Consider the following 24,268-nt stretch of genomic DNA (forward strand, 5'->3'; position numbering starts at 1 on the left):
GGTACCCGGTGGGCCCGAGCGAGGCGTCCAGCTATGGGGATTACCTGCTGAGGAAAGGGGAGGAGGAGAAACAGCTGCATTCCCAGCAAAGTCAATTTGGACCAGTGTGGCTACTGCTTGCCCGTGCTCTCCTGGAGGAGGCAGTTTGGAGGACTAGACCAGGGATGGTTAACCTTTTCTGGACCAAGTGTGCAAAGTGTGTGCACGCCCGAACTCCCAAAATGCAACGTGCGCCCAGCCCCTGGCCGGCAGAAGGCGCACGTTCATGAGCACCGGAGCTAAACTAGGGCAATGGCTCGTGTGCCCAGAGAGCCTTGCATGTCACCTCTGGCACGCATGCTATAGGTTCGCCATCCCAGGAATAGACACACATCTGGCATCTTGAGAGCATGCAGTCACAAAAAGGTTGCCACAGGAGACTTGCCTCTTGATAAAATAGTAGCCCCACTCAGCAAGATCACTCATAAAAACCCCTTTGCCTGCTCCCATTGGTTTTTCACAAGCATTCTAGTGCAACTATCTTGATGACTTGCAACATGCCAGCATGTTATATTTTTTTAAAGTCAATCTCAGGTGGGCAGAGATCCCGAAGGGAGTTTTGGTTTCTCCTCCCCATGGCCAGACCAGGAGCTTTCAGCCAGAGAAAAGGGTGGGGGGCTGAGGCAGCTTGTTTCTGGTTCTGCAGATTGATGGTGGAGGTCGTCATTGGTCTTTATGTCTTTTTCAATTTTTTTCGTTAATAAATAGAAGATAAAAAGACAATCATATTCTAATGACCCCATAATCCCTTGCGGCGTGGAGTCTGGCCAACTGAATGGAGCTAGCAGAGTGTTTAATGGACAATGTGGAGTTTTGTTCAGCAAATATATTCTCTTTTTTATTTTAATTTTTATATAAACAGTCCATTTTCCATTAACAGGTGTGTCTTCTGGGTATACATATTTTGTGCCAACATTCAGATTTACAATCTTATTCATAATTTAATCTCATCTTAATTTCCAATACCTTAAATATCTAATATTATAACAATCCCATTGTAATTTATATAAATCTATTAGTTATATTGATTAATAATACATTTTCTAGAGTTTAGATAACTTCATTACTATTAATTCTTACGGCTATTCTCTAACCACCGGTAAAAAGATTCCCAAGTTGTATAACAATCGATTTGTTCTGTCTCCGAAGTGGGGCATGGGAGGAGTCACATCTGGGTATTAATTTTTGCCCAGAGACTGAGGTAAATCTTGACGCCACACCTCTGCTCCTCCTCCTGACTTCCCCAGATTAACCTCAGTCTTCGGTCTAGAAGGAGTACTTTCCTGACTCTCCCTTCACTTCGAAGACATTATCTTTCAGCAACTCAGCTATTTCTATCGGATCACCTCTCCTCACTCGTGCTTCACCAGTTGCTAGCTTTTCAAGCGGTGCTTGCTGCACTAGCGGAAAGCCTCCGAGCGGCCAGACTGTTGCGGGGGGGACGGGGGGCTTTATCCTAGCCACAAGCTCCAAGGAGATTCAGTCGACGGTGGATCGCAAGAAGCCGAGAGCTGGCAGAGGACAGCCTTCCAGAGCTTCCCGAAGGATCGGAGCGGCAGATTCGGACCGCATGTTTGGTAGTCACCATCTTGGACCATGGGCATCTTGAAGAAGCACATGAGTGGAGCATGTGGTTGGCGTGCCTGGTTATGGACTCCACGGGTGCCCAGAAGCCACTGTTGGAACCAGGAGGAAGTTACTTGGGCCGGTACTCCGCCGGTAATCCAGTTGGTGGTGGGCCGGCGTTCAGGCCACGGATCGGCGGCATGCTCAGGAGGCGTGCGGAGGCTTAAAGCGGCACGATGCACAGTCGAGCCGAGGCCGGCACAACAGGAGGAGGTGGTGAACGTGACCGTGAGTACTAGCATGGCTGAGACCAAGAGGAGTTGGGGAGCGGCCGGCCCTAGATCCCCAGGGGACTCAGACCCAGGCGAGGGGACCTCCAGGAGGGTTCCCTCAATCACCAGAGGGAGGTCTTCTTCTAAGAAGAGCACCTCCAAGTCCACTAGGAAGAAGATCTCCAGCAAGGAGGTGCGGATCACCAGGGCCTCCAAGAGGAGGACTAGGGACACCATCAGCCCATCCCCCTCTAGATCTCGCTCCCCTCGTAGGCTTCCGACGCTAGAGGAGGCCCAGCTTGATTCCCCGGGATCCCCAGGGGGCTCTAGCAGAGGGCACAGCTCCCTATCACCCCCTCTATCACCTGCTTACCCCTTGGAGGCACGGGGAGACCCCTTCGGTCGCAGAGTCCCTAGCTCCACCAGACGCCGGCTGGCTCTGCAATCACCAGCCCCAGGGGCGCCATTGCAAACTCCTGACCTTCCCCCATCCCTCCCAGAGCTCCTTGAAAGCCTTCAGGAGGTTTTAGCCAGAGCCATCTCACAGGGGATCGCCACAGGGATGAAGCATCAGCCCCAGGGCTCCAGGAGAAGGCCTTCCCGGCGGAACCCTAGAGGACATCAAGACCAACCCGGGTCACCTGTTCCCAGAGAGCCCAGGTCATTGTCTCCTTCCACTGCCAGCGAGGGCTCAGATCTAGAAGAGGGAGAACTGAAGGACATTGGGTTCTCGGAAGATGAGGACTCCCAGGTCCCTGAGGCACCCAATATCACCAGTCTCTTCCCTCACTTCTTGTTTAGCTCCTTGCTACATAAAGCAAAGACCACGACAAACCTGGACAACCATCCAGAGGCCACCCAAGCTGCTGTCACCCCTGGCACGAGCAGGGGGAACAAGAAGGGACCGTTCCATAAAAGAACTTGTGTTTAAGTCAACTTAAATAAAATAAAAGCTAAGAGAAGCCTGGAAGACTAGACTGGCAGTCATTATTGGGTTTTTTTTTCTTTTTTTTCTCTCTTCTGTTTTGGAAACATGGTTCAATACTTAGATGAGGAAACCTTAAAATTCCAAAATATCTTGGCTGGAATTCAAAATCTATTGGAAGGATAAGGGAGAATTGAGAAGAAGCTGGAAAGACTAGTCTCCCTCACAGCAAAAGATGATAGGGTTGGAGCCCCCAAAATTAAAGGGGAGAATGAAGATATAGAAGATAAGAAAATAGATGAATTTAATAATGGAGCGAATGTGGAAAAGGGAATTCAACGAATTGGAGCTCTACCCCAGATTCCAGGACACAGAAGAGAAAAAAATACTAATAATGATAGACATAAGAAGAGAAATTATTTCAGAAGCAAGATTGACAAATAAAGACAAGTTAACTTTAGTAGCAACTGGTGGGCAAGGAGATTATCTGAGGGACCCTTCAAGCAACAAAGTGCGGAGAGAAGCCTATAAAAACCTTATAAGGGAGACAAAAAGAAGACTGACTCCACAATTGGCAAGAGAGATAAGACTGTTTTGTTACTGGAAAGATACAGGTTGACAATGAAAGTTGGTAATAAAAAAATAGTTTTTTTTATTATTGGTGATTAATAAGTAGGAACTTTGTAACTTCTAGATTGTTTTAGATTGTTATTAAATGTTTACTCACTAACAATTAATTAACCATAAATAATAATAATGAAATGATAATAGATAAACATAATGATATATACATGTGTTGACAATTTAGTAAAAAAAAATTGGATATAAATTGTAAATTGTGACTTGGGAAAAAGACATAAATTTTATTAACAAATTTTCATTTAGATCTTGTTATAAAGGTGTAAGGTTTATTTTTTTTGGTGGGGGCCCTGATGAGAGGAGATGGGGCATAAATAGTAAATGATTTTTAGCCAATTATAATAACAACAAGCTAATGTTAATGGTCATTGTTTAATAATATATACATGCTATGGTATTGGCTAAAGTAACTTAGATATAAATGTTAGTGAGTTGGGGGAAAAAGTGGGGGGGGAAGCTTAAAAATGTTATCTATTGACTTTTACTTAAAAGATGCTATAAAGGTGTAATCTTATTGGAGGATTTTTTTGAAATAGCTAATGAATGCCATTATGTGATTGTGTCTATAAGTATGAATGATTTGAGGTAAAAGCATGTTCAAATAATTGTAGTCAAATGAGAATTGTGGTACATTGATAGTAAGATATACAAAGATTTTTGACTTAGAGTGTATAATCTAATATGAACTATAAGTAAAGACTATGGAAGAAATGCACAAAAGGTATCTGTAACCAATTGACACGCTTTCTAAAAGATGTAATGAAGGATAATTCTTTTTTTGTGTTTTTGTTTAATCAATTTTTTTAAAAAAATGTTTTTAAAGAAGGGGCCCTTCCACAGGCCCCAGGTGGAGAAGGAGGAGATCCCCATCCCAGACCTCTTCCTAGAGGTGCTTAAGTCCCAGTGGGTTAAACCAGGCACCTTCCCCAACCCAGAGAGCAATGACCGCAGGTTTTACAACCTTAATGCTACCTTCGCCCAGGCTTTACAGGTTCCTCCAGTGGACACTTCAGTGCTAACCTAGCTTCCTCTTCCGCGGTGTTGACTGGAGACATCTCTAACTGCCTCAAGGCGGAGGACAAGAGGGGAGAGATGGTAATGAGCAAGGCCTTTCAGGCAGTGACATGGGCATTTAGGGCGGCGGTGGTGGCTGCCTTCTTTTTCAACAGGTCCACCCTGCTATGACTGGAGCAGCTTCAGGACAGGACACCAGCGTCAGATGTGAGACTGTTGCACCAAGTTAATGGCAGCCACCCAATTCTCAGCTGATGCCACCCTAGATGTGATAAAGTATTCGTCTAGAGCTTTAACTTCCTCAGTAGCATCCAGGCAGTTGCTGAGGGTGCGCCATTGGCAGGCTGAGTCCCAGGCAAAATGGCACCTGGCAGGAGTAGATTACACCAGAGACAAGCTCTTTGGCTCATTGCTGGACACCATCCTCGTGGAAGACAAGAACAAATGTAAGATCTTCCCGGCCACAAACAGACGCTCAGACCACCAACCAGCTCCTTACCCCAGGAGAACATCCTATTGTCCTCCTGAGTCGGAGTTCCAACAACAGAGGTACCCTGCACCCAGATTCCCCAGGTGGGGAGATAGGCAATATTCCAGGGACAGATTCAGGAGCCAACCGCAAGGCAAGCGGCCCTTTCATGGGGGTGGGGAGGGGGGCGGCCGTCCCTTCCGCAGGTTCAAGTGATCTGGCCCTGGATCACCCATTGGCGGCCGCCTCTCCCTGTTTGCGGATACCTGGGAACGCATCACCACGGATGAGTGGGTCCTCCAGATTGTTAGGCTCGGGATAAAACTGGAGCTCCGCTCGCAGCCCCCGAATAGGAACCTTCGCCTCCTCTAAGAATCCTACCAAGCGTGCTCATGCGCAAGGCTATCCAACACCTGCTGGCTATCAGGGCAGTGGAGTTGGTTCTGGAGGGGGAGAAGGGATCAGGATTCTATTCAAACCTGTTTCTAGTTCCCAAGAGTTCAGTGGGGTGGAGTTCATTAATTCAAAAAGCCAAGTCACAATTTTAAACATCTCATCAATAGTCAATCCAAACAATTTAAATTCATCAGGAGGTTATCCACGCCTCTTCAAATTACTTTATATGTTCAATAATATTCAGTGATGTTCAAAGGCTCTTAACTGAGGTCCTTAGTTAATCATCAAATCTCTAGTGGTCTTAGAGTAGGTCTGCGCAGCTCGCTGGTCATCCTCCCCGCTGTGGGCCACCCGGTCAATCCCTCGATTCACAAGTTTTCCCTCTGGAGTGTCAGATACAAGATGGGGAAGATACCAGTCCCGCAAAAAAGATTAGACTGACTGTTTCTCTCTTCAGATCGCCTAGTAGTGATGGCGAACCTTTTTGGCACTGAGTGCCAAAATGGGAGCATGTGCTCATGGTGTGCCAGAAACCAGAAGAACAGCTGCCCGGTGCACATGTGTGCATTAGGAAGATGATCTTCTGGTTTCCAGCGCGTGCATGCACACCGGCCACCTGTATCATGCCGTCGGAGTCTGAATCTTCAACGGAAAACGAGCTGGAACAAGAACTGACAGCGAGTGAGAGGGCAGCTCCATTGGCTTTGGAGGAAACGGGGGAAAGGCAAAGTCAGCCCAGGCAAGGCTGTTCGGAATTATTTACCGTATATACTCGAGTATAGGCCGACCCGAATATAAGCCGAGGCACCTAATTTTACCACAAAAAACTGGAAAAGTTATTGACTCGAGTATAAGCCTAGGGTGGGAAATGCAGCAGCTACCGGTAAATTTCAAAAATAAAAATAGATACCAATAATGTTTTTGAATATTTATTTCAAAGAAAAACAGTAAACTAGCGGTGTATTCAATGAAATACTTCACTCACCTCATGATGCTGACGTCCCGCTGTGATGATGATGTCCCGTGCAGCCGCGGGAGCGATGTCCCGCCTCCTATGACACACGGCACAGTGATTCCTATCATTGGATCACTGTACCAGAGGAGGTGGGACATCGCTATGTGGCTGCTTGCCATAACAAGGAGGAGGTGGGACATCGTTGCAGAGCGGCAGGAGGGGGAGGAAGGGGAATCGTAAGGCAGCCCTGCATTACATTAGAACGTGAGGAGGGGGGATGGTGCGGTGCGCGCTGCGCGGCAAACTGACACAGAGGGAGGGGAAACTCACAGGGGCACTGGGCCATTCACGAGTGTCACCCAGCGGCATGGCCCCGCCCCTTTTTCTCCTCCATTTCGGGCAAATTTTTCACTGACTCGAGTATAAGCCGAGGCGGCTTTTTTCAGCCCAAAAAGTGGGCTGAAAAACTAGGCTTATACTCGAGTATATACAGTAGGTCTGCTGGTAGTGAAGAGAGACAGAGCTCAGACGAGGAGCAAAAACCACCCCCTCCTGTTCAAGAGCTCGGAGAGTGCAGAGAAGGCATGATTAGCGCAGACGGAGTAGGCCACTTGTAAGGAGAGCGCCCCGCCCAGCTTCACCAGGTACACCTGGGGAATAAGACTTAAGGAGGCACCATGGGGAGGGGCATTTGTTGGGAACAAACGCTGAATTCCTGAAGTGAATTGGCCAAGAGTCCTTGCATTCCTTACTGGCCTTCTGGACTAATTATATGGATCTTTTGCTCCCTGAACTCCCTACTCTGCTCTTCTTTTGCCAAATATGTTTGGGATTTATTGCTGTGCAGCCTTGGTTCAGACAGCGCTGGGCTGGACTAATTGCAGCCGGGGGATGCTTGAGGTTTTTGTGGGGGTTGGTTCTCCCTCTGCTCTGGGATTCGCCAGAAACGGGGGAACATTTGGGAGATTTGGAGCACTAAAGGGGCCTGTTTGAACTGCCAGCTGTTTGTGTTATCTATGTGCTGTGTCCTGGGGCATCACAACCTGGTCTTCTGGTTCCTGGCACACGCATGCACACTGGCCAGTTGGTCTTCGTGTGCACATGTGTGCCAGAAAACAGAAGAGTGGGTGGTCGGTTTGCATGCATGCGCCAGGAACCAGAAGGTCATCTTCCCGGCATGCACATGTGCACCGGGTGGCTGCTCTTGTGGTTTCCGGTGCTCCTGCGTGTGTGAAGACCAGCTGGCCAGCGCACCGGAACCCAAAGGATCAACAGGTGACGGCTGATGTGCCCTGAGCGATGGCTCTGTGTGCCACTTCCAGCACGTGTGCCACAGGTTCACCATTAGTATCATTCATGCGAGATAATTTTTAAAAGGTTTTACATTTGTCCATTCCTATCTTATTTCTACTTAGGTTGGTTTGCCTTTTGTGTATTCTCCTGTCTTTGTGGCAGTCCTGATTATATGAGGGCGGCTTGTGTGCCTTTCCTCGCTTTGTTTGTGGCCCTTGGTCAGTCTTGCTCTGGGCCACTGCCTGGGCCAGCCCAGCCCTTCTCCTCCCCCCCCCCCCGGAGACCAGAGGTGATTGTTGCCTCCTTCCTCCTAAGGCGAAGGGGGAGCCCAGCAACCCCCAACCAGCTTTGAACCTAAGGATGGACTCGAACTCTCCACCTCCTGGTTTCTAGCCTAGTCTTTGAAGCATCGCAGCAGGTGGGCTCCCACTTGGCATCACAGGATCCCATTGTTTATTCTGTACTGCTCTTTGGTCATAATGAAATTTGACTTGGTTCCAAAATAAAAGTTGGTCCCCTCAGAGGGACCTTTGGTCACCAGAGATGAACTCTGAGAAGTTAGAGGTTTCTTTATGGAAATGAACGGTAGCAAATTTAAAACACACTCAGGAATTAGAATCAAATATTAAACCGAGTTTGGCCTCCGATTCCTCCCATCTTTTAAAAAGATATTAAAGAAGAAACGGCAGTAATTCCAGCAGGCCTAGCAGAAACAAAGTTTGCATTCCTGCCTACCAGTTTTTGACTGTAGCTGAGAGAAAACTTTGTGGTGGTTCCAGAGACAACCTGAGGAGGTTTGGTTGGGTGGTTCAAACAGCCACAGGTGAGGTCCAAGAGATTGGGTACCATTGGCTCCTCTGCCAGGTCCACCCCATGCCCTGGATTGGCACTGGGAGGAGGCATCTGAGGCGGCTTGTGTGCCAGTCCCAGTGCTTCTCCAGGCTGGTGCTGTAGGTGCTTTGCTTTTCCCACTTGGGCATAGAGTGTTCCACCCAACCGCACGAGGGAAGGAGGAGGCCAGAAAGGAAGCCAGGGGGGAGTGGGATGAATTCATGATTGGCCAGGTTTCCAATTTCTTTTTGGGGATTTCAAGCATTTGGTGAATTGAAGGGAGAAAGGACGGTGGGAAGGAGAGTTCAGGCTACCAGCAAGACATCTGAATGATTTTGCCCCATTCCGGTCAGTGTGTGTTGGATTATGGATATATAGTTCTTCCTCTGGAGTTCCTTGCTCTCATGTTTTGGTTTTCAAGCTGAGTCTGACATCGGCCATTAACAAAAAGAGTTGGAAAGGACAACCTCTAGACTTCTAGGCTCAAGCAGGAGACCTTATACTATTTTAGACAAATGACTGTCCAATCTCTTTTTATGCTGCTGAAGGAGGGACGGGGGGCTTCTCTGTCATTAGGGCCTGGGCAGAAGGCAAGAGGGGCCTCTGGGGAGGGTCTGGGCCAAGGACGGGAGATCCGACAGAGGAGATGCCTTTCATCACTACCCTCGAGGTTGGGGAGTGCAGAGCCTCCATTCAGCCTTTGGAGAGCAGCCGGCTGGGCAGGATATGGGACCAGCCCAGGAATTCCCCCCTCCCCAAAAGAAGGCTCTGGCTGTTCAGAGGGAGGCTCAGCGTAAGAGCATGGCAAAAAGCCTTGGAGGGGGCAGGGGAGGTGTGTTGCTTCTGCTGGTTTGGCCTTGGAGTGAGCCATCCAGGAACCCCACCCCTCATTTCCCTCCCTTGACATCTTTTTCTGAGAAGCGGCTGCGCACCCCCTGCAAGGCCAAGAGGAGCTGGGGAGGCGATTAATGGCGCAAAGAGGGGGGGTCTGGAGGTCCTGTCCTTTCCCCCCCAAGGCGAAACGTCAGTTTCCTTTGCTCCCTTTTGTACTCATCCAGGGAGGGGAGGGTGGGTGGGAGAACTGCAAGGCAGGCTGAGGAAGGGAGACCCTCGGTGGAATTCTTGGGTTCTCAGGGTTGGAAATTGCCCAGCAAAAGAAGCAAAAGCCTTTGCCAGGTGCACAGGAGCCCTTCCGCCTTGTGCTTCTCTTGGGCGTCCCGGGGGCTGCAGGGCCTTCTCCCTCTGCGCTGCAGCCTTTCAAACTGGGCCCCATGTTTCTTGGTCTGGCACAGGCAGCTCTGCTTGCTCTTGAACGCAGAGAACATCTTCCACTCCATGGCAGACATCCTCCTGCGGGAAGAGGACCTCCGCTTTGCTTCCACCATGGTCCACACCCTCAACACCATCCTCCTGACGTCTTCCGAGCTCTTCCAGCTGAGGAACCAACTTAAGGATCTGAAGACCCCGGTAGGTTGGAGAAAGGCTCTCCTGTCTACCCCATTTGAGCTCCCTGACTTCCTTCCAGCCCTCTGCTCGGATAAGCTTGGCTTCCTAGCTGCCCCGTCCCATCTTTAAATGGAGAAGTCTGTTGAGCCCCTCCCCACAATTATGCTGTGGAGCTACAGGGAGGGAGGGGGCACGAGCTGCTCTTGGGCTGCAGTCGTCTTCATGAATGAGTCAGCTTTGGACAAAGCTAAGCTGAGGTCAGCAGTGAAAATGGCTTCCCTCTAAGCCTCTTACTACCAGTTTCCCAGCCTTTCAGCCCCGGGAACCTCCTGGAGAAGGTTGCTGAGTCCTTCTCTCCAATAGGGCAGGAGAAGGCCCTGCAGGGGGCACCTATGGGGGTGCTGAGCCTCTGCCATGGACCAGGGCTCGGAGGGGAGACGCAAATTCTCTGTTGCCCTCAACTGCTTCTCCTTCCGTGCTGCTGTCCTTTGGCCAGGCCAGGCGCCCAACCAGGTGGCTAAGCCCTTGGCAGAGACGGCTGCCTTCTTTTTCCTTCCTAGAGATTCCACAGTTTTGAAGGTAAACGTTAGCTCAACTGGGTTTCAGAATCAGTTTACTGAAGTGTTGAAGTGTGAATCAACCTCTGCCTTTTTGTACTTGGTTTTGCAAGCTGTTTCTTCCAGGTGGAGCCATTTGGGAGCAGAGCACTCAGAAAATGCAAAACTAAGTAGAATTGAGCTGCAAGTGATTTTTTTGCCTCCCTGCTTTGTTTCCCCAGGAAAGCCGCAACCTCTTCTGCTGTCTCTACCGCTCCTGGTGTCACAATCCAGTCACCACCGTCTCCCTGTGCTTCCTCACTCAGAATTACAAGCACGCCTACGACCTCATCCAGAAGTTGTATCCTTCCAGGGCTCTCTCCCTCAGGATGCCTCTCGGAGGGGAGGGGAGCTCGGCGTTTGGATGGGGGCTGGAAAGGGCTTCCAGGCGAAGAAGCACCCAAAAGGAAGGGATCCTTGGGACCAAGGGAGCCTTGCTTTTCTTACCCCACAAGGCCCTGCTTGCCAGGGCCTCATTCCCCCAGGGGAGGAACCACCGGAGGCCATTCAGGGAAGCGAGACACCCAACCTGGAGGTCTGGGTGGCACCAGGATTCAGGGATTTGGCAGAAGATCAACTGATTCCAAAAGGTTTCAGAAACGTAGCAATGCAGGTTGGGGGAATAAACCTCTGTCACGGCCTCTTTAACCCTTGTGGTCTTCAGATGAGGGGAGCTTCAGAATCTGAAAGCTGCTTCCTGGTGGTTTGCTGCCATTTTCAGCTGGGCTTTCAGGAGCACTCCTCCCTTCTGAAGGTCACGCATGAAGAGCTGTGCTGGGTGTGGGGTGTGTGGGGGCTTTCCTGCAGTGGGACCCTCTCTGTGTGAACCTCAAAACTCCCCGGCAGCCTGTTGGCCTTTAAATGCCTTGACTGTTGATCCAGTGGAGACCTGGAGGTTACGGTTGATTTCCTGATTGAGGTTGACAAGCTGGTCCAGTTGATCGAGTGCCCGATCTTTACCTGTGAGTTTCCTTGCTCTCTGACCCTTCTTTGAAGTATATTCTGTGTTGTGGCAGCTTGTGTGTCTTCATTTATTTATATAAGCACCCATCTTGAACCAACACCGGGCAATCCAAAAGCAATAGATTAAAAATCTCTGTGTACAACAGAAAATGTTAAAACCACAAGTATTAAAACAAAATCAAAGCCAGGCGCCATCCGTAAATTTTCACTTGCAGCTCACAGCAAGTTCACCTCCTCAATCTCACCCTGAACAGGCACTGGGGGCGGGGTGGGTGGGTGGAAGCAAGGCCTGGAGTGCTTTGGGGACAGCAGAAAGGCTTGCCAGACCTCACGGGGGAAAGTCTTCCAGGGGAACATGGCAGCTTTTAAGAGAGGGAACTAGGAACCTCTTTGATCTGATGGGGCAGGCGGTTGTCTGTAGAGGGGGGCAGCCCCACGGGTAACCTAATCTGATCCAGTGTCATGCAAGGCTTTGAAGAGAATAAGCGGCTTCTCAGAGAACCAGTGCAATGGGTACAATGGAGCTAAAACTGGGGCACCATAAACTCTGCACACTGCAAAATCCTGGACCAGTTCTAGTTTCTGCGTGGTCTTCAAGGGCAGCCCCATGGGGAGTGCATTGCAGTAACTCACTCTGGAAGGGACTCCTGGTCAGGAAAAGGGTTTGATCTGCACCCTCAGGCTCAGTCCGGGGAAAGGGATTTAAGTGCCAAGCATGCAGATCATGTCATGTGACTGCAGAGCTGTGGTAGCTGCAACATTTTGTGATGGCTAAAAATGCTTTATAAACACCTATTCTGTGGCTGTCTTAACTCCAGCTTGTCATTAAATGAGTGGTCCTAAAGTGAGGACTACCACATTCCTGCACCTGGACTAGGAGGGAGTTCCCTAGGAGGGCTCTGTCCTGGGTCTGCCCCCCCACCCCCGGTCTTCTCCTCTTGCTTGCTGTCTTCCCCAAATGCGCTTCTTCCCTAGCTGCCTGTTCTGCTTCCTGGGCTTCGGCCATGGTGGGCTGCTGCCCTTTATACGCTCTGGAGCCCGCCGGGCCCTGGGCTGTTTTGTTTCCCCCAAGAAGCTTCTTAGTAGCCCCCCCCCCACCAGATCCCTCCTTGTCCCTGGATCCCAGGTTTCAGGGACCCACTCCTGTTTCTGCCAGCCTCACCGCATGGGCCACGCTTGCCTTTCTTCCAGATCTCCGCCTGCAGCTGCTGGACGTGAAGAGCAACCCATTCCTCCTCAAGGCTCTCTACGGGCTGCTGATGCTCCTGCCCCAGAGCAACGCCTTCCAGCTCCTCTCCCACCGGCTGCAGTGCGTCCCCAACCCAGAACTCATGCAAACCGCGTAAGTTGCGCCTGGAGGAAAAGCCCTGGCTTCGCAATACTCCCCTCCCCCCTTCCCAAAGGACAGAAGCGGCCTGTTGACGTGGGAGATCTGGCTGGGCAACGTTGCCCACCTTTGGCCGCTTGCTCTTTCCAAGGCTGCACCGCCTTCACCCTTTGGGGTGCCTTTTGCACAAGGAGAACCCTGTTCAAACTAGCCCAGCTTTTATTCAGCAGAGGCGGCAAAGCACTGCAGGCCTTGGCCCCTCTGAGGGGACCGCGTGACCTGTAAGCCTTTGCAGAGGGCATTCACGGCTGCGCTTGGCCCATCGGGGACCCTTGAAATTGGCACCTGCTGCCTCGAAGGGTCCCGGCTGCAGGGGTGTTTCAAGCAAATGCCTGGCTGCTTTTTGGACTCCTGGTTTGGGGCTGGCAGGCAGCTGGGACTTTTCCCCTGGGTGCAGAAGTGAGAGTGAGGGTCCCAGCTTTGTCTATGTTTGGTAACCCCCGAGAGCCCCTCCTCAGGCCTTTGGCATCCAGGATGGCGAATCTGCCTTGCAGGTTTACCATGGGAACTACCCCCAGGGCAGCAGCTGCAGCCATTTGCCACCACCATCCCCCCAGGTGGCAGAGGGGGCCCTGGGAATCCCTCCCTCCCCTCCCCAGGGAAGCTAGGAAGAAGCCAGGCTGGCCATGGATCCTCCACCGAAGGCAGAACTGGGAACTAGTCCTTTTCCTGCTGAGCCAGATGGATGGGGCTCCTCTTGTGCAGCCCTCCCCCCCCTTGACAATCCAGGGCCGTGACTGGGTTGATCGCGCAAAAAAGATTGGAGGGGAGTCTCCCCACCTCCAGCAGCATCGCAACCCCCTGAGGGCTTCTCTTCTTTGGGGCTGGACTTCCTTCTCTACTGCCTGGGCCTTGGGGTGCCTGGAAACCTGGGGTTCCCACTCGCTACCAGCTGTTCCTTTCCTTTCGGGGCAGGGTCCCAACCCCTGGTTTTCCCAGTGAGAGGGTAGGACAGCATGTGGGAGTAGGCATATGAGCCCTGGAGAATTGGAAGAGGATTTTTGAGCCTTCCAGAATGTCCATTTGTCCTAAAAGAACCAATTCTATTGGTTGGAGCAGAGGGTCATCTAGTCCAGCCCTCATAGGGCACATTGCAGCCACCCTGTCCCTAATGGGCCAGAAGCAGAGGAGCCACTGTGTTTGTGTGTGTGCGTGTCCTGCTCTCAGAAGGGGGGAAAGGCGTCTCAGTTGGGATAGGGGGGCAGCAAAGAGATCTCCCACTTTTTCTTTGTGGAGCAGATGGTCAGCCCAGACCAGCCTCTTCTTAAACCACATTATGGGGGTTCCTGTCACCCCCATTTCCTTAGGGCTGACAGGCAGGTCCAGCGTGTTGAAGGCCAGCAGAGAATTTGCTTGAGCCTTGTGGGAAACCAAAGGAAAGAATCCCAAACCCCCGTACTGGGATAGGAAGGGATCCTTTCGTCCTGGATAATCCTCTTCACTCGCATCCTGAATGTGGGTCCCGAAGGGCAGGAAAGACCTGGGCTAGCAGTGGGGCTGTGCTGCCGTCCTATGCAAGTCCCAGCCTGTAATGAGGAAGGGGGCCACGGAGACCCCACCAGCTCTGCCCTTTCCAGCCACCCTCAGAGGTGGGCACTGGCTGCATCTGGCCAGGCGGGAGCCTCAGGGCCCCGTCTGTGCTGCACTTGGGAGGCGGCCCCCGCTTGGCTTCAGTCACCTCGGGCGATTCGTGGGACCTTTCAGCCGCTTGCTGGAGGGCTGGCAGGGTAGCTGCCAGCCGCGCTTAAAAAGCGGGCTCAGGATTGCCTGGAGAGGCCCCGGGGTCGACCGCCCCCCCCCCCGCGAGCGGCCTGGCCTAGCTGAACTGACCCTCCGCCCCGTTTCCACAGGGACACTGCCAAGACCGCTCAGGCCGCCAGGAAGACCCCCGCCATCGACTACGCGGAGCTGCTGCAGCACTTCGAGAGGGTCCAGGGCAAGCACCTCCAGGGCCGGCACCAGCGGGCCGTGCGGGCGGGGGAGCCGCCGGAGCGCCGGGGGGCGGCCGCCTTCTGATGGTCTTCGCGAGGACGGGTCCACTTCGCTCCCCACGGACTTTCCGGGTCGGGGCCGCGCAGCCCGCCCGGCCTTTCTTCGCACAACCGCACCGGAGTGCCGAGGCCGGACGCTGCGGCCTGGCCGTGCGCGCTGGTCCGCGTGTGTGTCCCCCGCCCCCCGCCAGGCCCCAAAGGCCTTCCTGCGGCCGTTCCGGCATCGCCCGCGAGTCCCGTTGCTCAAATGAAGAGATTTGAAATAAAGAGGACTGGAAACGTCCGGAGGCTCTTTGGCCGTTTGTGGCTCCGTTGGGCGCATCGCTAGCGCGGCCGGCTCTGCTGCACGTCGGGCGGGCCCTGCGGGTGGCGGGATGAAAACGGACCATCCGGGATCCTGTGGGGCCGAGGTTGGGAGTGGGCGGAGCCCAAGCTGGTGTCTTTTTCGGTCAAGGCAGCCCGGCGGGAGAGCCTTGGGGGGGGGGGGTTCAATCGTTGGAGGGAGGCGCAAAACGGCAGCCGATCCGGCCCTGCCGTCCCAGAGAGGAGCCCCCTAAGCGCGCCAGCAGCGACTCTCCGCCAGAGCGATGGGCACCCGCCGGCTCCCACTCGGGCGCCTCTGCCTCCGCAGCCCGGACGGAGCGCGCCGGCCCAGTTGCCGGGGCTCCAGCTGAGACGCGACGGAGGAGGGGGCGCCCCTCCCCGCCCACGTGACCAGAGTGTGCCCCCCCCGCCCGCATCCCAGGCGCGGGCTCGCCCCCTGCCGGCCCAGCGGCGCCCCCGCCCCCCGCAGCCCATGGCCCTCCGCCGCCTCCCTCGCGCCTCGCCGGCCCCGCCGCCAGCCGCCCCGGCCGGGAAGTGACCGAGCGGGCGCGCCGCCGCCGCCGCCGCAGAGCCTCGCCCGGCGCGTCGCAGCAGCGCAGCGGAAGGGAACGGAGCGGGCGGGCATGGAGGCAGCGGAGAAGGAGTGCGGGGCGCTGGGCGGCCTTTTCCAGGCCATCGTCAACGACATGAAGGTGAGTGGCGGGCAGCCTCTGAGGACGTGCAGAAGGCGAGGCGGAGGGGCGGCCCGGCTCTCAGCTTGCTGGCAGGCGCCGGTCCCTGGGGCGGGGCAGCCTTCGCGAAGAACCCTGCCCGCTACGGAACCCCTCGTAGGCGGGGGGCGGCCGATTGCCCGAAGGAGCCGGGACACCCTGCGCTCGGCCTCGGGGCGGCTCTCCAGCGGAAGGGGCCTTCTTCTCCCGCCGCCCCGACCAAGGGGGACCGGCTCGCCGCAGCCCGCCCCCCCTTCACAGGTGCAGCAGGGAGCGGGGATGTTCGGCACCTCCCAGCCCCCGACGCCGCCTCTTGGGGGCGGCTTCCCCAGGCTCGGAGACGCGTCCCGCGCTCGCCTGCCGGGCCTTTTGCTGGTGAGGCTACAGTGTAGCCTTCGCCGCAGGGCATCTCCTGCCTCCTCTGCCCGGCGCCGCTGCCCTGATTCTGCCCGGTGGCCAGGCCGAGAGAAGCTAGCTGCCTTGCCCCGTTTCTGCCCCTGCGCCGGCGAAGGGCTCCGCCGAGCTCTCCCGCGACATTTACCGCCTTGGCTTTGGGGCTGCGGCCTCCAGCGAGGCGTGCTGCCGGGTGCAGAGAACCCGCGGGGGCACTGGGGGGCTGCCGCAGGGCCCCTTGGTTTCAGTCGCCGGTGCCTTAAGGCTGCGAGGGCCCCGAGGCCTTGCCCGTCCCTGAAGCAAGGGGGCCTCAGCTCAGGATGTTGTTCAAATCTGCCCTCGTCCCGCTCAGTCGGCACAGCGCAGGATGGGGCTGCGGAGCTCTTGATCGGCCCCTTGGTTCAGGTTCAGAAAGGGCAGCACAGGCTTCATTGGGTGGAATCCAGTTTGTGCCAGAATTTATTTCAATCATTTCATTTATTACTCTAATCTAACAGCCTCACCAAAGGTTCACAGGTGGGTGTTGGCTTCCCAGGGTAGCCTTGATCCGGTGAGCCTTGGGAGGTGGCAGGCTTGGGAAATAACTGATCCCACCCCAGATTTTGAGCCTAGAAAGTGAGCCACAGAGCAAGATCAGGCTGGGGAGATTTTGGTCAATTGTTTGCTCCAGGAATTGGTGCTATGTATTTCTTTCACGGGCACCTTTGCTTAAGGTTTAAAATTCGACTCTTCCCTGCCCCAAAACTGTCTTCCTTGAGACTTCCCAACTTCTTCACTCTCCATCCAGCATAGTTCATGAGTTCTGGAAAACACAGGGCCAGCAGTGGTGCTCTATCCCAGAAGTCCTGGGGGAGGGCAAGAAGAGAATTACAAGGCTTTTTGGGGGGGGGGGTAGTGTTGGGCGCATGAGGCACTCACTCCACCAGGCAAAGTAGGGTGACTGGTCCTTCAGAAGGGCTGTCACAGGAGAGAAAGAGGCCAGCTGTTCATCCTGGGTTGGCCAGCTGTTCTCTACTGGATGCCCAGGACCATCCTGGGATTACTCTGAGGGAGGCGGGTGGTCCAGAAATGTGAAAAACAAACAAATTCTGGCCTAGGCTTCCCTGATGCACCACCAAAGTGGGAGGAACTGTGGGGTGCAGTGCATTTCCTGCCCTGGATCACTCAGAACAGGTCAAGCTAAAAAAGAGGTCCAGTGAGCTGGCCCAGGTTTTTTGCTGTCCAATATGAGCTGTAATTGGGGAGCCTGACCACAGCCTTGCGAGTCTGGCTACGCTGGGTCAATTTTGGCCCAGGCTGCATATTTACAAGTGCAGTTTGGGTCTCTAAGGCTGCTCCAGTTCACTGGTGAGAGGATTTCTCTGCATCTCCTCAGGGGCCTCACTTGGTCTCCAAACAAAGGTGCCTTTCTCAAAAAGTGATGTCTTCAAATGTGGCTGCAGGTGGTCAAGTTACAATCCCCCCCCCACTCTGAAAAGGGGGTCCTTGAGATGAAGAAGAGGAAGAAAGGGAACAAAAATGGCCCTAAGCTGCTTTTCAGCGTGGAAGTTTTTCCCCAGTCCCAGTCTTTCCTGAGACACTTTTTAAAATAGCATTTTAAAGATGTGAAATCTGCTTTATCGATCAACATTTTGACTGTGTTTCTGTTGATAGATTCTAAGTAAAATAAAACCTATGCATGGAAAATACAGAGAAGGCCTCATAACTGTTTTGTTGTCCTGAGGCTGAGCTCTTGAGAGCCTCCCAGGATTCCCAGCACTTGGGCTCTACCAGGGAATTCACCGGACGTTTTGCCCGCACTTCTTTTGCTGGAGGGAGTAACCATGGACTGTCTGTGTACCACACCACCACCACCACCACATGCCTCCTCACTTAATGACTGAATGGACACATTATATGAAGCTTAAACAGGAAAGGGACCAAATGGATCAAATCCCACAAGCTGAGCAGGTGATGCAAATTTAAGTCCGTGGTCTTTGGTGGTTCTGCCAACAACCGTATGCAGCTCCAGTCTGGACTTGTAGAAGAAAGCCTGCTAAGCAAGAGATGAGAACATCTGAAGCGAATCTGGAGCTCTGAACACTTTGGGGGCTGGTTTGCTCTTGAATGGATGATGACAGGCTCAGAGGGCAAAGCAGAAGACATTCTAGAGTGAGACATTCTAGAGTGAAAGTAGCAATAGCAATAGCAATAGCAGTTACTTATATACCGCTTCATAGGGCTTTCAGCCCTCTCTAAGCGATTTACAGAGTCAGAATATTGCCCCCAACAACAATCCAGGTCCTCATTTTACCCACCTCGGAAGGATGGAAGGCTGAGTCAACCCTGAGCCAGTGAGATTTGAACAGCCGAACTGCAGAACTGCAGTCAGCTGAAGTAGCCTGCAGTGCTGCATTTAACCACTGCGCCACCTCGCAACACATAGTTTGTTCCTTTATTAAACAAATCTATATGACCACCCGAGTGGCACATGGTGACTCCTGGTGGCTTACCTCTTTAAAAATCCACAGTATGAAACCAGTAATACCCACTTATTTGCATATCTTAATTTATGTAGATCAGGTGAACAACATTTGAACACTCAGAGCTGCCTTCAGTTTGGGAAAGTGTGGAGAGTTATTAATTCCCCCCCCCCCACAGTTTTAGGGAAACCGTTTATGAAGACTTTATGATAAAATGTTATGGCATTTCAAAAGTCAAAAGTTATTTCATTAGGTTTTGTGGATTAATACATCCAGTGCATTCGTCTTTACTGAACATTGTGCTTTGTACTTCAAGGCTAACAAGCTTTCCTCTGGAATATTTGGTTAGAGATATGCTGCCGCTTCTAGGAATTTGTTTTGGGATTCCTGCTAATGGTGGAGGACTGTTGTTCCCACTCCTCCCAAGATGGTTCTCTGTGGTCCATCCTGTTCAGCTGCTGCTGTCTCTCAGGGCAGGGTCAGGATCTGTGCTAACTTGTTCATCCTCACCTCCCACTCTCATGTGGGAGGCCATTCAGCTCCAGCTCGAGGATTGGCAGAGAAGGAGCCCAGGGGCAGGCTGACGTTTAGGCGTTCCAGTCAGTGGACCAGCATTTTCAGCAGACAGACAAGGCCCCCGGGGTCCTTCCAGCCCAGCCATTGGCTCAGGGGAGGCCAAGACTTCATGAGGTTTCCTTGGAAACCTGTTCGACCTGTGCCTTTGGGGCTTCCTTGGCCCAGGCATCTGGGAATAGTCCTTGGCTTTCAAGTCTTGGATCAATTTGCAGACATTTGTATTCTTACTATATTTTGGTGGCAGTTCTTACCTGATAGCATCCTAAGTTTGGAAGGGACTTGGAGGCCTTCTAGTCCTACTTCCTGCTAAAGGCAGGGTGCCCAGAAAAAATGGTGTCCAACCTTTGCTTTCAAGTCCCCATGATCCCCGGGGGCAAGTGGTGCCACTTCTCAGTAACTTCAGTATTTCCAGTTTGGATCTCCTTTAGTAAGTTTCTACCCATTAGCTCTTCTTGGATGCGGCAAAAGTTCACATTGCAACAATGTGACAGCCTTTCGAGGCATCATGTGTGGGGCTGAGAACCTGGCAGGAGAGCTTCTGGCCCTGCTTTTGCTCCTCTCACTGTCCTGGTCCCTTCACGCAGCTGTCTCGCCTCTGCCCAAGTCCTGCAGTGAAGAGGAGCTTTTTCTTTTCTAGAGATATTTCCTGCCTTTTAGACAACATCTGTTTCTTTGCAGTCTCCACCCCGTGGATTCTCATCCAGAACTCCCAAGTAATAGAACAGTTTTGTCTCTTCATCCTTGACATGACAGCCTTTCTGCTTTTTTTTGAAGGCTTCTCTTAATCTCTATTTCAGCCACATATCCCCATCTCCTTCAGCTCTTGATTTTAAGTCTCCTGACTAGTTTATCAAAATTCTTCTTAAAATATAGTGCCCAGATTTGAAAGCAGCATTCTTGTGCTAATACATGGATAGCCTTAGCTCATGTTCAGCATCTGATTATTTTAAGATGCCTTAATCCTTTTCACACCTGTTTTTTCCAAGTCACTGTTTTCTTTTTGTTCCTAAATACATAACTTAGGCCTGCAATATTTCCTTTTGGTTCAGATTTTTAAGTGATGAAGATCCTTTTAATGTGGCTTAGCTGAAACCAGACCTTCAAAGGCTCCGGTTGATAGGGAGGCTTCAGTGCTTTGCCCACATGTCGCAAAGGAAAAAGGAATGGGGAGGACAGGCTTCCCTGGCCTCTTGGCTTGGAAAAAGGCAAAATTCCTGAGCAATCCAGAGGAGAAAGGAGATATCGCTATAGAAGATACCTGAGTGACAGTTGGCTTGACCTTTTTTTAGCAGCTGCCAGGAGATTGCCTGGCTTCACATTACAGAGGAATCCCTGCTAGAAGACATTGGGAATTGTGATCAAATTTAGATAATCTTGCTGATGTCTTCAAGAAAAGGTGGGATATATGAAACTAAGCATAAATCTGGAAGTGGTATGGAAATGATATCCAATATTTATAGAACTCTTGTTCATCTTGGCTTTTCTGTTTGAAGGATAAGATTACTCAAGAGAGTTGAAAAATAGCAGGAATTCTAAGTAAACTGTATGTAACATTGGAGTAATAGATGGATGGTGGAATCAATAGCCAAAGACTGGTGGGATTTTCTTTATTGGATGGGCTCAAGAAGCTCTGTCTGGACTCTGGAGGTGCTCCAATTTTGATTCTTTCCTAGGGCAGGGATTGGCCTCTCTGCCTCAAGAGCTACTTCTGAGTCTAGCATTGTAGGAATTATATCCAATTATGTAAGAATTGCTGTCCTGAGAGGAGAAGAGGACACTTCCCAGGGAAGTCTACTTTTAGATATTTAGAAGACGGGCAGGAAGGGATAACACAGTGGAGGCTGAGAGAGGAGAGTTTCTCCTATAGTCTTAGTGACTATTGTGTGAGATTCCTATGAAAGGAGGGAACCTCATCCTCAGTTGCTAAAATGGACTTTATCATCCTCTCTAATGGTATTGCAAAGGCAATGAAATTTAACAAATGCAGAGAGCTTCTTCCCAACATAAGCAACATATATGACTTAAGCATTTATCTATGGATATGGAGGCCACATGCAGGTGTGCCTTGGAAACTGTGCAGGTAGGGCTGGCCATAGAGTGAGGATTCTCCCTTTTACTCCCCCCAAAACTAGGAGGATCCCTTCTGAGGCTCTTTCTCAGCTTCCACCACTCCCGTGGACTCAGATTTTTCTTGACATTCAGACCACTGTGGAGAGTGCAGCTCTTCCTCCCCTCTTGCAAAGTGATTCTCCCAGCCCATTGCAAGGAGGGACACATGAAGCCAGTTGACAATCCATCTCTCTCTCTGTCTCCGTTTTGTGAGGGAGCCCAAGTCTAGGAAAGATGCCTCTGTCTGAGGAGGGAAAAGGAAGCCACCCAGGAATGGAAGGGCCATAGCATCTAGACGGAGCTAGGTGCTCACTGACAAGTTCTCCTATCGACAAGAATTAGAAGACTATGCTTCCAAAATTTTGAATCTAGCAATGACCTTCCTGAGGGCAGGACAAGAAGCAGTGGGTGGAAGCTCATCAGAGGAAAATCCAGCCTAGAAATGAGGAATTTCCTCACAGAACAATTAATCAAAGGAACAGCTTCCCTTCAGAAATTGTGAGTGCTGCATCCCCAGAAGTTTTCAAGAAAAGATTGGATAACCATTTGTCTAGGATGGAATCGGGTCTCCTGCCTGGGCAGGACTAGACCTCCAAAGTCCCTTCCAATCCTGTCATGATTCCACAAATTCGAGATCTTCTCTAGAGTCTTAAGAGTGCAACCTCCCAACTCTGAGATGTCTCAGTCCCTCTCCCCATCATAACTCCCACCTGTAGTTGCAGATGGCTGCCCTAGAAGAAGAAGCTGAATATATTTACCGTATTTATCAGAGTATAAGACACATATTTTTCCCTCAAAAAAGAGGATGAAAATTTTGGTGCTTATACACTGAATACATCATTTTCGATTACACATCCCAAAACTCCACCTCCTTCACCAAAATGGTCATGCATAGCTTTTAGGAGGCTTTGAGAGAGCTCCTGGGGGCTGGGGAAGGCAGAAATGAGCAAAAAAGAGCCGTTGTTTGCTCATTTTTGCCCCCCTCCCAGGAGCAATCTACAAGACTCCTAAAGGCTATTCGTGCCCTTTTTTGGGGGGGAAAAACGGGCCAGTTTTCATGACAAGCGAGCCGTTTTTGTGATGTTTGCAGAGTGCAAAAACTTTTTTTAAAATTTGCCTCTTCAAAACCTTGGTGCCTCTTATACGAAAAATATGGAAATGATTAAATTTTATTTCCTGTCTAAGGTGACTATCAGGTCTGGCAAGAGATTTCTTGTTAGGCTGATGCTTCTTCAAGAGCAGCACAAAATATTCCCATATTTATCTTGCAAGTGGCAGATTGTTGGGGGGGGGGAGCAGAATGTCTCTGTTTGAGCATATGTTTGGAAAGGTTTGCTGAGCAACACACCATAAAATTGCGTAGGTTGTGTTGTTGGAGTACTCTTGTGTCCCCTCGGTGGCGGCTGTTTATCTCGTGCTTCTATTCTGCTCCCTGCTGTAAACATTCCTGCAATGCTGTATTGTCCATCAGGCCGTGTTGACGTGGACAGCCTTCCCTGGATTGCTTGGTATCCTGGCAGTTGACCTGAGGATGGCAGTGCCTGCCCAGGTCTTCCAAAGCAAGGCAGCCAGTAAGCAAGATTTAGGCAGCTGCTAGGTTTAGGGAGCACTGGAGCCTGTGGCTGCGGGGAGGAGCAGCAGCAGCAGCAGCAGGAAGCTTTGGTTCTTGCGTGCAAGTGCTCTTCCTTGGACTGTGGAAGGGACCCGAAAGCTCAGCCGCTGGCCTTTGCTCTCAAGGGGAGGGTGGTTGCGTGTGGACTCAGCAGGGCCTCGTCTTCTCAACTGAGGTCGGATGGAGCCTTCTCGCCCCTCGGGTTGCAATCTGCCACTGCAATGGCCATTCCTATTACAGCCCCACAAATTCAGGTGGGAGCACTCCACAGTTCCTGAAAATATATTAGATGTGACTAGGAGATGATATATATCCCTGTGGATTTGACAACCCCTCCATGTTGCAGTTTTGCTTAGCTCAGTATCAAAGGGCCCCTTCTCTGTCTTTTCCCTCCCGTTTGGGTTGTTTCTCTCTATTCTTCACTTAGTCCCTTAGGGGACTAAGGCCTTCCTCACCGCTTGGTGTGCCAAATCAGGGGGCTTGAAAGTGGCTGCAGCTCTTAGTTGTTCTCTCCTTTGATTCAACGGAAGAACCCAAGGCGGGGCTTTCATTCCTTTCCCGGGGGGGGGGGCATTCTTGCAAGCATGTCAGTGGCTTTTTGAATTATGCAAGGAGTGGAAACAGTCACAGTCCATTACAACAGGCACCAATCCCCTGAGCCCAGTTAAGAAAAGCCTTGCTTGACACTTCTTGGTTTTACACTCTCAGCTAAATAGGTCCCTCTCTCTCAAGGGCCCATTGGTGCCTTCCGCAGCCTGCCAGTCTGAATGCATTCGACTGAGCACAGCCACCACTCCAATCTCAGCGTAACTGAACAAGGCCAACACCCTGGAAGCAGCAGGTCCAGGCCTCAAGCCTCAAGGGCTGCGGCCACAGTTAATGCCTTCCTAAAACTGAAGAGGGGAGAAAAGATAGAGCTGGCAGGAGGCTGTTCAAGGGAAGGGGCGACAACGGTGATAGGTTGCTGTGAGGGACCCCCAAGCATGGGCAGGTGCCCCAGTTTCACACAGCTGGAAAGAACCTGCACAGCTGCCTCCAGCTGTGTCAGCCCTTTGAGGTAGGCTAGGTCAGGAAATTTCATTTCATTTCATTCATTTTCATTTATTATATTTGTATGCTGCCCTATCCCGAGGGACTCAGGGCGGCTAACAAGCAGGGGGGGAAGGGGAATACAAACAAGAGACAAACAAACAAGTTAAAAACAACACAACAGTCACATCAGATTAAGTGGGGCCGGGAACTCATCAGCCCCAGGCCTGCCGGAACAGCCAGGTCTTAGTGGCTTTGCGGAAAGCTGGAA

The 24,268-nt window shown here is 51.7% G+C and overlaps 2 protein-coding genes across 3 annotated transcripts in view; both read left to right on the forward strand.

Annotated features, from left to right (window-relative positions):
• The window catches only part of VAC14 (VAC14 component of PIKFYVE complex), a 43,612-nt gene extending 28,547 nt beyond the window's left edge, over window positions 1-15,065 (forward strand). Inside the window, exons 15-19 of one of the 2 annotated variants that reach the window (XM_032230764.1) lie at window positions 9,692-9,866; window positions 10,624-10,742; window positions 11,324-11,403; window positions 12,596-12,746; window positions 14,642-14,893. In XM_032230764.1, coding sequence (XP_032086655.1) covers window positions 9,692-9,866; window positions 10,624-10,742; window positions 11,324-11,403; window positions 12,596-12,746; window positions 14,642-14,807 — 691 coding nt within the window. In that variant the 3' untranslated portion in view covers window positions 14,808-14,893. Of the gene's footprint in view, window positions 1-9,691; window positions 9,867-10,623; window positions 10,743-11,323; window positions 11,404-12,595; window positions 12,747-14,641 lie in introns of both variants that reach the window. The other variant, XM_032230763.1, reaches the window with a different exon arrangement.
• Window positions 15,066-15,603: 538 nt separating this feature from the next.
• The window catches only part of MTSS2 (MTSS I-BAR domain containing 2), a 62,519-nt gene continuing 53,854 nt past the window's right edge, over window positions 15,604-24,268 (forward strand). The window contains 1 exon segment of the mRNA XM_032230766.1: window positions 15,604-15,798. Coding sequence (XP_032086657.1) covers window positions 15,730-15,798 — 69 coding nt within the window. The 5' untranslated portion in view covers window positions 15,604-15,729.

This window comes from Thamnophis elegans, chromosome 14 (genome assembly GCF_009769535.1).
Source record: "Thamnophis elegans isolate rThaEle1 chromosome 14, rThaEle1.pri, whole genome shotgun sequence".
NCBI lineage: Eukaryota > Metazoa > Chordata > Lepidosauria > Squamata > Colubridae > Thamnophis > Thamnophis elegans.